The sequence below is a fragment of the Sardina pilchardus genome, chromosome 14 (assembly GCF_963854185.1).
Source record: "Sardina pilchardus chromosome 14, fSarPil1.1, whole genome shotgun sequence".
Taxonomy (NCBI): domain Eukaryota; kingdom Metazoa; phylum Chordata; class Actinopteri; order Clupeiformes; family Clupeidae; genus Sardina; species Sardina pilchardus.
The window spans coordinates 22,271,192-22,285,375 of NC_085007.1; the positions used below are offsets into that span (position 1 = coordinate 22,271,192).

The window sequence follows — 14,184 nt, forward strand, 5'->3', positions numbered from 1 at the left end:
TCATAGGTAAAGTTCATGGTCATTGCCAGCTTAATCAGAAGGTCAACGCAGAAACCATAGCAACACTGAGGTACAATTGGGCGTCCTATAATCAAACCAGAAAGGGATTGCGGTTTACACCAAACTGAAGGTTAAAATTGGAATGGTTGAATGATTGGGTGAACATACACACACACACTCACACACATGGGGCACACACTCTCTCTCACTCACACACACATACACACACACACACACACACACACACACACACACACAAACACAACCCACACACACGCCCACGCGCGCACACACACACACACACACACACACACACAACCCACACACACGCCTGCGCGCGCACACACACACACACACTCAACCACCTAAATCCAACCAGATATACAATCGTGCAGATAGGTTTATGCAGGCTCACACTCTTCATAAATAGAGGCAATTGTTTTTCTCAAATTCACATTCTGCCTCGGGGGGCAAATTGAGAAATTAATCTTGTCTCTATCTTTAAACACAACCCACAGCTCACTTAGGTGCTTACCTTGCCTTACCACACACACACACACACACACACACACACACACACACCGCTGGTTCTACAAATACTTAACATGATTAAATCCACCCACACCCCCACACAACCCACCCACCCACAAACACACGCACACACACTACATACCTATACAAACCTATGATCGATGGCAAACACAGCAAAGCAAATGAGCGCACGGTTTGCAGGAGAGCAAACAAGATATCGCACACATTCACACCCTCTCTCTCTCTCTTTCTCTCTCTCTCTCACACACACACACACACACACACACACAAGGTCAGAGCCCCACCTCCCATGAAAAATCCCAGATGCACCCATGTACACACAACATGCGCACCACCACCACCACCACCACCACCATGGTCACACACACACACACACACAAACACACACACACACACACACATCACATACATACACACACAGCACACAGCACATGGCACACGCTGCTGCATGCATACATATATAAATACCTACTGCATATATATGTATGCATCTCCAGTTGGAATGGCGGGCGTAGTAAAAGCACAGTGATATCATAAACGTCCCTGTTATGTTACCTGGGATGGTCTCATTCGGCCCAGTGCAGATCACCTTTTTTATTAAGACTCCATTAGGTGTATACTCCTCATTGCATGTTCCTTCCAGACTGGTTGGTTTCACATACACAAAAGGCTCCTGGTGTATAGTCACTATCTACTCAGAGAGAGAGAGAGAGACAAACAGAGAGAGAGAGGGGGAAAGAGGGAGAGAGAGAGAGAGAGATGTGAGAGAAAGAGAGAACAAGGCAGTGAGATTGGCAGTACTTGTTTTGCACAGCGGCAGTTCGATGTCAGTTGACCTTCAGATATCCACTCTGTACTCTGCTGCATGCACAATACATCATATGAGCCACTAACAGCAGGCCAAGTGTACAGCCATCGCTCTGTGAGAGATGCCCAGAAATACTGGTCTCTTTGCTTCTTGGAAGTTGTGACAGGAATACATGTATGTATTTGAGTTTATATAAGTTTGAATTAAATAAAGGTGTTGTTGACACAGGATATCACCGCAGTAATAAAAACTATCAAAAAGTGTCGCATCCCCAACATAACATGTTTAAATGTGTTATAAACATAAGTAGCTTAGCATTTGTGTAATCATGACTGAATGCTGGTAAGGTCCAGCAGTAAAAATATTCCAGCTACCTTTAGTCGAGTCGACATTTGAAAACCCCTTGGCGTGTCTGTCTGTCCTCCGGGCCATATGATCTTCCTCTGCTTGTTCAACACCACCTAAAGACCGAGAGGAACCATATTAGCCTACTTCAACCAACGTTATAACGATACGATCAACATCTCTTTTCTGTGTCTCCAATGTTTTTAGTGTTGAGGACATTACTAAATGTCCTTTGTCTGGTCCACATGATTTCAGAATGAAAAGCTGGAAGACGGAAGCTGGAAGCTGGAAGAGACTGTGCAATAACAAATTAAGATGATCAACAATATTTTAGTTAGATGTGGAGTAGGGCATATTGGAAAAACCTCTGTTTTGCTCCTTACCTGTGTTCCGTTGTAAATGCCAACTTGTATAAGTCTGCTCTTCTGGTAGTTGAGGATGCTGTAGTGAGCAAACTTCCTGTCACCATCATCATTAAATTCAACACGTCCCGTGAGGCCCTCTGGGTATTTTGATGACATCAGCACCCTGACAGAAAAGAATTACCCAATCTCTGTAAGTGTGAGTGTACTGTATGTGTGTGTGTGTGTGTGTGTGTGTGTGTTGTGTTTGTGTGTGCGGGGGGTGTTTTTGTGAGGACATGACAGAGTGAGACTAATGAATGACCTTCACCTATCAGCCACAGACCTGAAAGCAGGCTATAAATCACAAGTAACGAGGGTACACACGCACACACACACAGACACACACACACACACACACAGACACACAAACAAACAAACAAACAAACAAACAAACAGTTGCTCCATCTGTTTACCTCAAACACAAATAACATTTGTGACATATTGTGCAACCATGACCCATGCTGTACAGGGTTTTAAAAATAGTGTAACTCCATCATCACGGTTGGCTTGTGACAGACAAGTTCGTACGGGCGCCTAATAAGGCTGACATTTCTCCGTGCTCGTAGCCTGACCTTTTGAAGAGCGGCCCGGTCTTCCAGATGTTCGTGTTTCCCACACAGCCCCTCGGCGGCTCCGTGATGTTCTCCTTCTCAAAGAGCTCCTGGATGGACTGCGCTACCACGGCGACCGCGTCGTTGATGTGCGCCGACTCATTCTTCCCGTTGATCAGCTGCAGGCCAATGAGACCTGCCATATACGCCCACACCAGAAAACAAGCAAATTACCCACAATTCCCGTGGGCTGACCTTCAGGCACCCCTTTGCAATGACATGGGGGGAAGTGGAAAGAAAAAAACTCATAGGGTCTCTTGTACAACCATTACAGGACAAAGGGTTGACCTCCATTTTGTGATTTGGTGAGTCTTTTTATCGGTTGTATTTCTAATTCATGGGGGATTGGAACGACAACCAGATGAAAGCTCGCTAGATCATCAGACAAAGGTTTAGTTTGTAAGTGTTTTTGTCCAGAATGGCTCCCACAGACCCTTGAGGTTGGATTTCATCACAGGACCAGATATATCTGGAGGGTCGACACCTCAGTGCATCAGTGAAAGGCCAGCACACATTTATCTATGAAATATATCCAAAATGATATATACTTCATATTTAAATCCAACTTCAACTGAGTTTTTTATTGCAAATGGCCCCAGTAGTGTCTCAATATATCAACACCTACACCATCAACACATTTTCATCAACATTTACAATAAAATCTGCACAGTGAAAGGTTAAATATCATTAGTGCTTGGACAAGGACGTGACGTAAGACTCAGAACGAAGGGTTTTTTTGAGTGACTGGGTGCTTAAAGGAAAGACAGTGACCACAAAAGTGCAGACTTCACACAGACTAGTGTAGTATCCAAGGACAGAGAAAGGACAGTTATCGCTTACCACAGAACTTCAAAGTAGGGGACTGACAAAGACCCTTCATAAATTCATGAGAGCCAGTCTATTAATATTTCATACATACACAGTATTGTACTCAAAACTCAGACAGACAGATCTCCCCGTGCATATGTTTTGAATTGAAATAAAACATATGGGAGGTTATTTTATCCAGCAAGGATGCTGAGTCAAAGAACAGTTCTTTGAAAACTTCAAACACACACACACACACAGCACACTCCATCAGACACACTCAGCCAGAGCTTCCACAGTGGCCTCAACAGTGGCTCGTTTAAAACCTTTAAACATATCCAATGTTTAAACGTTTAAACGTTTAACACACACAACAGACACCCACTCACACCATATGGACGATTATGCTCCCTGGCATGATGTCTCTCTCAGTATGATGCTGAACAATGAAGGGACATCAGAAAAAGGCCGCCATTTCTTTTTATTTTTGGGCCTTTTTTTTTTCTCCCTCCAGGCTTTATTTTTTTTCTGATGTCGCTGTGGACTGTCTCAAGAAAGAAGGCCATACGTACCGTCTGGTGCTTCGCTCAGTGCTTTACCGGACATCTCTCGCTCGCCCACCAGCCACACGTAGCCAGAGCCGGTCATGTTCAGGAAGCGTGCAGCCTTGTATACTGAAGCAGCATCCTCTTCGCTGGAAGCAGGTAGACAGACAGACAGACACGTATTTTAGAAGAAGAACAAGTTAGGATCCATGTGGGACTAGTTTGTGCGAATTTATCTCTCCGTGAGAGCTACAGTACATTATGCCATTATGTACATTGATATATTCACTCATATGATATGTCCTCACAAGATCGACATGACAATGAATATACTTTATGGTCCTCACTAGACATGTGTGTGTGGAGTGTGAAGCTATGTGTTTTATAGGAATTGTCATCAAATGACTGTGTCTGTGCCTGTGTGTGTGTGTGTGTGTGTGTGTGTGTGTGTGTGTGTGTGTGAAGCTATGTGTTTTATAGGAGTTGCCATCAAATGATTGTGTGTGTGTGTGTGTGTGTGTGTGTGTGTGTGTGTGTGTGTGTGTGTGTGTGTGTGTGTGTGTGTGTGTGTGTGCGCGCACGCGTGTGTTTGCGTGTGTGCATGTGTGTGTGTGTTTGGACCTCAGGAAGACTGATCTGTGTCATTGGTAGGTGTGTGTGAAAAGTGACCTGATTTATTGGGTTCTCATAAAACCACAGGGACAATGCAGTGTCTTATGGTCCTCACTAAACAAGGTGCTCACCTGGCTGACAGGATGATGACACGTGCCTCCAGTTCCTTGGCCTCCAGCAGCAGAGCGGTTAAGTTAGTCTCCTGGCTGAATTGGAGGACTTTTTCTGCCTGTTTGGTGATTGGGGCACAGAATCAGTCAAGCAGGTCTACTTACCTACCACCTCTGAACCGAGACCTCTGAACCACTTTTGCTTGATTCGATTTTTTTTTTTCTTTTTGGTGTTGGAAAAAGGGGGGAGAGAAAAAAAGGGACAGAGTTCCAAGGGAATCGGTTCAACGGAAAACAAAAATAAAAAAACGGAAAAATAAAGTAAAACAAAAGCCTTGGAGGAGGGGTGGGGAGAGAGAAAAAAATCTGCAATTTTATTTCTTTGTTTGCATGCAAACTGAAGGTTGTCAAGGCTCCAGAGAAGGACGTGCAAGTTAGAGGCCGGGATTCAAAATAAGACCGATGCAATCGGAAAGGAAACCAGGTGAAGGGGTGGGGAGAGAGGAGGAAGTGAGGGGACTGCATTTCCCCAAAACTAAAAAAAAATCAGGAAGTGCTACAAAAAAACGGGGGAGGCGGTAGTATCTGGGAAAATACTGGATCCTAACACTACCGGATCTCCATAAGGCTTGCAAACTTTTTTGTTCTCTGGGGTGAACTGGAGGACATGCATTCCTTCATTAAAGGAACAAAAAAAATGACAATGATCAAAGCGGAGTGTAGCTTCCTTTTTTTTCTTCATAATCGAAATCATAATCATCGCTCAAAACAAATCCATTCTTCATTGAAATCATAAGGGTTGGAAGAAAATGTCTCAACGAAAAAGAAAAAAAAAACGTGCTACCAAGATTAGGGCAGTGATAAGGGCAGTTGTGGGTTGGCCAGTGACTGGTTTGGGCTGGATTCTAGTTGCTACTTTTACAAAGTTGGTGGGCGGCGTGCATTGACCATGCAAATATACCTTAGGTCCTCGCTTGTTGTCATAGGACAGTTGGTCGAGGTTTTCATAGTTCCTTTTTTTATTCTGATGAGTAATGTGCACAGAGAAAATATGCAGACACAGAAGAGTATTATAAACAGTTGAAATGAAGAGCAGCAAAGCATCCAACAAAATCTCCCATTGTTCTGTGCCAAATTGGAATGCCTAACACTGGGGCTTGCAAAAGACATCAAAGACTGCCACCGGTCCACAGATACCCCTTTGATATGACGCCAGGTCTGAGTTATGGTGCTGTTGCAGCTAAGTGGGTTCAGTATTGATCAAGTTAATTGCTTCTCGGGGGAGGGGATCAGGTCTGGGATCTTTATGAAACTGACAATGTCCGCTGCAGAGCCGTACTGTGCAGATAACGTGGATTGGAAGCGAAAAGTGTCTCAAGGTGAAAGGCTCTTGAGCAGTGCATTTATCATTGGTGATGACAGTAATAAAATATCAAAGGGAAATTGATTAAGGAGGCCTTGGTTCAACCGCAGCTTTATCAATACGGCGCACGTTAAGGTCTGGATACGCAGAGATGAATCAACAAAGTAATGGCCTGTCACTAGTCGGCAGACCGCCAAAAATGTCCGCATGTTGCTGTATGTGTGTGTGCCTTTGTGTTTGTGTCTGTGCGCATGTGCGTGTGGGTGTGGGTGTACAACTACTTGTGTGTATATGTGTGTGAGTCTGTGTGTGCATGACTTTCCTACAGCACAGTCTCCCTGACTAGGAGGAGACTGCGCCACCATCTTGTCCCATCCCTGAGAACGCTTTGTATTGACGTCATGGCATCGGGGGGATTCACAAAGGCCGCACAGTGACCATTTTGTGGATGGGATATATATATCAACTCATTTATTCTGCTCCCAGACACCTCCACCCCTGCCATAGCTTTCACTTTTGTACATGGCTCTATTTTCAGAAACAAATGGCATGCACACGGCTGTGGTAGCCTGATATGATACCTGCCAGAGGCTCTTTGATGCTACGCTGGATCACAAAACTGTTTTTTAGGGGGGGTGGGGGGTGGGGGGGTGGAGCTACACTGTCAGGAAACATGAGCGCCCATCACTTGAAACAACATCGGACAATAGTCAGGTCTTGTTTTTTTCAATGTGAACCAAAAATAGCAAATACAATCTGATCATTTCAGCTTCTGTTTCATCAAATACAGCACAGTTTTTTTTTATATATATATTTTAAATAGAACAGATATAACTGCACTGCTACTGCAGGGAGAATATAAAAATATGCGGTTTTCTCTGAGATCAATATTGAATAGGATCTATTATTGTGGGATTTTGCTTGCACTGATGGCCGGGTGGCTTTGCTTCTCTAATCCTGCTGATTCTAATCATTTAACAGAGCTGCACTTCATTTTCCTTGGTTTAGTTACGTACTCCAACAATTTCCTGAAGGTGCAAGTAGCTATTCAACCCGACGTCTCATGTAAACACTGAAATTTATATTAAGGCCACACACTGCAGCTAACCCATTGGCTGTCAGCCTGAATGAGACAGTTCTGTGACTCCTCGATAATTTGAAGAGATGCAAAGAGTACAGCTAGCAGACAGCAATGAATAGCATTCGGTTAAGAGGGGGCTAAAGTCCCAGAGGAGTGGAGCGCTTGCATATACACAGCTTAAACAGCCCTGAATAAATCATGTCGCAGAACTCCCCTGCATCCACACAAAACGCAGTTTATGCAGATTACAATGCTGAATGTGACTTCCACAACCTGTACAAGGACAACAAGCAAAACGCAGGCCATCAAACCAGAGTATAGAACAAAATGTCTGTGAATGGTTTCTGTTCTTCTCTTCAGCTCTACTGTTGTGGGTTAAAGCCTCAGGGAACACATACTCTATGGTGTTCAAATATCTGCCTTAGAGTAATTTGCTTAAGATAAAGGGTAACTTACATACTACAACAAAGTCAGTGTTTAATATACATTGTTTTCTGCAAAAAAAATGAACCCCTGAACTGAACCTACAATTACATTTCAACTCTTCCCAAGCATCTAGTAGCAAGATATTTGCCCAAAACCCCTCGTTGTGCCATTATAAAAGGTCACTGTTTATATAAACACACACAGTGTTTTCACCATTCCCTTACATAATACATGAATCACCCATCTGATCTGGGGTCTGCTCTTTCTGTCTATCAGTGTCAGGGTAGGTGGATAAGATCTGGGGGCAAACCTTCCTTGACTGACAGACCATGAGTCATATAAGTGAAATACTGTAGCACAACGCCTTACACAACATGGAGAGAACTCTGTCAAAAATGATTTAGGAAGCTCCTGCATGAAGAACAAAGAAATAGTATAGAGCTGAAATAAGATATTTTCATATTCCTATCGCGTGTATCTCCCATCTATTTATAGCTGCCACAGTACACCATATTCTGGCCATAAACATACCCACTTGGCTCCAGAAATAGCATGGTTTATTTTTGATTCTCAGATTGTTGGGAAGGGAACACTGTATGATATACAGCTCTGGAAAAAATGAAGAGACCACTGCACATTTTTCTGATGTCATCCTACGGGTGCTGAGTGATGAGTCATATCTTTCATAAATTCGCAGGGGTCTGTTAATTTCGAATATGATCCGTCAAATCATTCGAATGTCACTCAGCAACCATAGGAAGACATACAAAAAAAAACGTGCAGTGGTCTCCTCATTTTTTCCAGAGCTGTACCTCCCCTTCCTCCACATGTGACAACACATGGTAAGATGCCCCAGAAACAAAAAGAAATGCGCCAAAAATGTCTCTCTTTGTGCTTCCGAGCAGCATCTTGCATCTAGGCAGAGAGAGAGAGAGAGGGAGAGAGAGAGAGTGCAGCTTTTCCAAAAGCAGCTCTTCATATTTCATGAGATGGCCCTTCATCTCTGCTTCACATCTCAACCAGGCCATGCTCCGTCTGAAAACATCCCCGGGGAGAGGCGCATCGACTTTGAATAAAAACCCAACACGTCATCCTATTAATGACATAAATAACCATCAGAGTTGGGGGTGTGGGGGTCTATGTGTGTGCGGGGGCTGGTTGGCCCACTGTAATTAACGAAGGTCCCTGTCTTGATTAAACGTATTCAAGCTCATCCTGAGGGAGCTGGGAGCTGACATGATGTCAGATAACCTCAAGTCATGACTGTCGGCTCAGCCCGGAGACAAAACATTACTTCAGTGCCACCACCACCACCACCATCACCACCACCCCCTCCCTCATCATACACACACGCACACATCCTTCTCATGACAGCTACTCCACGTGAACATCAGCAGCTGTTTCATACAGAAATTAGCTGACTTCATAAGATGCTGCTCAATAGCTCGCATTACATTTTGCTTTGAAGAATGGCACGACACAATAAGCGGCCCATTAAAACCAACTCTCCCTCAAAGCCATGTGAGATTGTTGAGACTGTTGAGATTTTGAAACTGTCGGTAGTCACTGATGGTTTGCAGAGCCCCAGGTTAAGTAACTCTTTCATTCTGCTCCCGTAGTGGAAAGACACAGGAGAATTTGACTATGGCAGAAAGCAATGTGAAATGGGTAAAAATGTACAGACTCTCCTCAGATTAGGACCACATTAAGACGCTGTTGATGCCTCTAGCAATAGAGGCTTAGCCAACAGTTACAAAAACGATGAGAGAGAGAGAGAATAGGAGAACAAGAAGAAGAAAGATGTGGCCACACAACAGAAAAGGAAAAATAACTACGTAACAGAGAAGACCTTTGAGATAGTTACGTTAATGCACACACGCACACACTGGCGTATATACGCCCAAGCACGCGTAGGATCGGCCCGTATTCGCAGGTATGTCTCACCTTGGTCTCCCGCTCCTCCAGCAGCGTCTCGAGCCTCTTCTGGGCAGCTCGACCCTCGTGGTCATCGCTGACGATCAGGATGATGTGATTCCAGTGGAACTCGCGCATCATGTCGAACCAAACGTGGGCTTGATGTGAATAGGGAGGGACCGTTCGCAAGAAGGACAGATGGATGCTCTGATAAGAGGAACAATGACAGAGAGAGAACAACAGAAAGAAATAGTGCAAGACAGAGAGTGAAAGAGAGAGAGAGAGAGAGAGAGAGAGAGAAATTCTGGTGACTTAATTCCAAAAGACCATGGAGAATAGCACATGGAACCAGAGAGACATGGACATTAGGATTCTATTCGGTTGGAGAGCATTTCTATCTCACAGACAAAGATGTCCTTGAACACTATTATGCCTGAGAGGGATCTCTGTTTGAAACTCTCAAGCAGACTTTTTTTTTAATGTGTCCACTGAATCTGAATCTGTCCATTCTTCTCAATTTACTGCTTTAATTTGTCTCTATCCTTCAGCTATCCACAGTCCCTTTCTCCTTTCATTTCTCCACAATTAGAATTCTAACTGTCAGCCCAACCCAGCTTTCCCAGTGAGTGATATTCTTGTTAATTTTTTTGCCGCTTTTTGCTAATTCCCATTTAATTCCTCACCTCCCTCCAGTTCTATCAAGTCCCATTTTTTTTTCTTTTCCTTAGTGTCCCTTTTTTCCACTCCTCTCCTAACCCTCCCCCACTCTCCTCTCCCCCCTTTTTCCATCATGTGACTCACCTTGTCGGAGTAGATGGACATGCGGGTGGTCAGGCCCACCACGGGGATGCGGTAGAAGCCGGCCGTGTAGGAGACGGGTGTCGGGGTGAGGTGATCGTTGGACTGTGGAGGATGACTCACCAGGATGGCGTACACCTGCGTACACCGGTCAGACAGACATAAACACCTTCCGACACGACCTCTGTCGAGCCGCTGTGTCGGCACCACGCCAGGGCCACCTCGGGCCAGGACTGACGCAGACAAATGAGAGCGCTTCAGCAGAAAACACACTCAATACCAGCCACCCGCCGAGTGGAGACCGACTGAAATGACAGCTTTCGACTGTTTGACTGTTTTTCTGTTTATGTTCCCGAGCTCTTAGTAAATAGAGGCCATCTGACCAACAAACAAGATCAAAAGCTGTGAAAAACATAGCTGACAATTGCATTGGGTTTCTCATAGACTGTGTTACAGATGTTGAAGATGAACCAATGGATCCGGATTTAGGAAATGGGGGAATCTGGAGAAAGGCAATATCAGTCATGGCACAAAGTTGAAAAACAAGAACAGAAAGGTTGTGTGGGGGTGGGATGCACTGGCATGGTGCAAAGCCATGATGGCATTGTGGGCAAGCTGAGCCGTATGGTTGGGCCTCAAACACAGTTCTTCATCCAGAGGGAGCTTACGGGCATCTACCATCTGCCATGAAGAAGCCATCCCAACACATACAGTCCAGCAAACCCCTCTGCTGAGCCAAGAGATAGCGCCCCACACACACACACACACTCTTACGCCTCATCACCAGTACCTCTATCTCTATCTCTCTCTCTCTCTCTCACACCCACCAACCCACACATGCACACCCACCCACCCACCCACCCACGCACACGCACACACACACACACACACACACACACACACACACACACACACATTCAGTAGAACAGAAAATATGACTAAACCATGGCTAACTAGTAACTACCACCATCCACCACTCAAAAACTATGGTCTGCTGCACCGACAGCTTAAAGTAATAAGTGATGTGAATGAATGGGGGAAGAGATAGAGGTGGGAAGAGAGAGGGGGAGAGAGATGGGAAGAGAGAGAGGTGGGAAGAGAGAGGGGGAGAGATAGATGGGAAGAGAGAGGGTGGAGAGAGAGAGGGAGAGAAATGCTTCTCTCAGCTCTTTTAAATGAGATCACTGCTGTAAGGAACACTTAAAATACAGCACTTAATTTGATTTGGTCGAGGCAAGCTTTTAATGAAGGAATGCTTTGTCTGAACAGACCCTGCAAGAGATGCTCCCTAGTCCCTACACATATGTGCTCTCCTCAAGGCTCTGTGGTTAAATAGACCTAGAGACAGTGACTCAGTGTGTTAGCAAAGCATCTGGTCAATTAAAATTTAGTATGCTGCTAAGCTCAGTGAAAAGTGTAGCCTAAATCTTGGCTCCAACGTCTTGTCTCATTGTGTTACACAAGCTGTCAACAGAATTGCTGTGAGGAACAATATCACGTTGGAACTGCTGTCGCCTGCCTCGCATTTAAGATGTACCTCATCTTGTATTCCCCAAGTCATTCCTACCTCTCGCAAAACCTACCACTGCAGATGCGGCCATGTTGGCCTCTTTTTATTGGCGTCGCAATATAGTATGGCACGGGTTGTGGAGGTAGCAACTGCGGCGTAAAGCTGTGATTGCGAATGCGTCAATCACTTCACAGTTAGCTTGCTCCTTGCGCTCTATCGAATCTACAGCTGCTCGGAAGGAGTATAGCTGGGTGACATGTGGCAAGCCGCCTCAAGCGTCCGGCTCAGTATGGGACTATTTCCACGGATTCCCTTCCTCTGAACTGTATCTTCATGGTCTTATTCTGTACTACGTAACTGATGTGTCAGTATAATGACATAAGCATATTTGTGCAAATCTACTTTCAAAGCTCTATCAGTGGGCTATTTGATTTATCAGACTCACTCCTGATAAATCCGTCAGGATTTTCCTTATAAAGAACTATCATGTAGCTACTAATTAGGCTACTGTGTAACAGAGCATGTATGTGTATTTTAACTGGAATATCTAATCTCCCAAAGATTATTATATTATATAGCTAATTCTATTATGTAGAACATTTTGAGGTAAATGCGTATTTTCGCAGTCTTTGTCTATTGCCTTGTAATAAAATATAAGACTGTTTAACGGCTTACCCCCTTCTCACTGTCAGAGAGAGAGAGAGAGAGAGAGAGAGAGAGAGAGAGAGAGGTATTGGAAGACGTGTATGTGTGTGTTTCTGTTTTATTGGCGCTTGGAACGACACCGACCTCAACTGCCCTTCTTTCTCCCTCAGAAGTATTCAACACGACAACGCGTAATGAATCTCGAACCTCTCTGTCGTAGTTATTTCACTCCAAACGGGTCTTTTCTTCTCACAGCTACACTATGCATGAGTGAGGACATTGTTCCAATGCTTTCAGGACGGTAACTAGGATACCACATTCGCCTATCACCAAAAAAAAACTAATTGACTATTACTTTCCAGTGTCATCATCACTGTCTGTCTCGTCAAGAATAACGAGTTGGTATGTATTAGAATAGAGCAGTCTATAAAAAAATATTCTGGAGTAAGCTGAAACCAACACTAGTCACATTCTCACCTGGCTTGATATGAGATCCTCACAAACGGAAAGCGCCATTTGAATCGCATTGGGTTTGTGGGTGACAGAGATTGCAGTCAGCTTGAATTTGTCCCTGCCATAGACCTGGTTAGCTTGCGTGACCGCATCCTTGAACACCTGCTCATACCGCTTCTGGCTGAGGACGGCCCCGATGTTCACAATCTTTGGTTCGCAGCCGCCCCGTACACAGGAGCACGAGAAGAAAACGGCTAGCAAAAACAGACGCATTGTGTGAGCGAGTAGCGCGCAGAGAGCACCCCGGTTGCTTCGCCCACTACTGTCGGTGGGTATATGAGAATAGCCTTTAGAAGGCACGGTTTATCCTTAGTAAACCGCAACTCGAGCCGCCCCGTATGCTCACACAAAGAACGGAGGAAAAGAAAATATAAAAGACACCAATAGAGTTTGTAAGAAATTAAGCTATTCCGTTTGCGATGGAATGTGCATGGTTCTAGACTTCAGACCACTGTCTCTCCATGCATAAGCTGGCGGCATCTTCGCTCCCTTTCAACATCCTGGTAGTCTCTGTCCTTTGTTTCATCCTGTATATCCCTTCTTGTTGCGGAGGCAAGTTACATGCTATTTCAAGTCAGTGTCTTCGCATGGAATTGCGCCTCTGGCCGGCCGTGTATCGCCGGTTTCTCTGTCCGTTGGCTGTGTGTGTGTGCTCGGCAGAGAGGTGATCACATTAACTGATGCGGCGCTCTAGGCTCAGCTGCTGTCCTTGGTGCTGACAGCTGTGCCCGCGCCAGCAAATGCGCGTACCCGTGTTCGAACCACCCCTCACCTCCTCCTGTTTTTACGCGTTGGCGTTCTGCTGGAATGCTCATTATATTCAGTAAATGAAGCATATCATTGAAAAAGGACGAGTGTCGCTTTATTCCAATGCGAGACGAGGGAGGTTCCAAAACCTAAACGCCTAAAGCATCACGGACTGATTTGCTAATAAAGTGTAAAGAAATACAGTACATAGGCTACTCTAGTTCTCAAAAACCACGAACATTTCAGACTGTAACTGGAGAACACTTGATATTATATGATATGTCTTTATAGTCAATTACTTCAACACAGTCCCAATTCACAGATCAACCAAACATATTTGGCACTGGCAATATGATGTGAAGTGATGAGATTCAATTAAAACGTCCTTAAACA

The 14,184-nt window shown here is 44.7% G+C and overlaps 1 protein-coding gene across 10 annotated transcripts in view; it reads right to left on the reverse strand.

Annotated features, from left to right (window-relative positions):
• grin1a (glutamate receptor, ionotropic, N-methyl D-aspartate 1a) overlaps positions 1–13,715 on the reverse strand; it is a 31,169-nt gene extending 17,454 nt beyond the window's left edge. For 6 of the 10 annotated variants that reach the window (XM_062554699.1, XM_062554698.1, XM_062554697.1 and 3 more), the window contains exons 1-11: positions 13,009–13,715; positions 10,380–10,514; positions 9,609–9,785; positions 5,756–5,818; positions 4,816–4,913; positions 4,100–4,221; positions 2,682–2,856; positions 2,089–2,233; positions 1,735–1,821; positions 1,095–1,243; positions 1–84 (exon numbers count right to left, since the gene is read on the reverse strand). The exon at positions 1–84 is cut by the window's left edge and continues 43 nt beyond it. In XM_062554699.1, the coding sequence (XP_062410683.1) occupies positions 1–84; positions 1,095–1,243; positions 1,735–1,821; positions 2,089–2,233; positions 2,682–2,856; positions 4,100–4,221; positions 4,816–4,913; positions 5,756–5,818; positions 9,609–9,785; positions 10,380–10,514; positions 13,009–13,257 (1,484 nt within the window). In that variant the 5' untranslated portion in view covers positions 13,258–13,715. Of the gene's footprint in view, positions 86–1,094; positions 1,244–1,734; positions 1,822–2,088; positions 2,234–2,681; positions 2,857–4,099; positions 4,222–4,815; positions 4,914–5,755; positions 5,819–9,608; positions 9,786–10,379; positions 10,515–13,008 lie in introns of all 10 variants that reach the window. The other 4 variants (XM_062554700.1, XM_062554693.1, XM_062554692.1 and 1 more) reach the window with 2 other exon arrangements.
• Between the last annotated feature and the right edge of the window lie 469 nt (positions 13,716–14,184).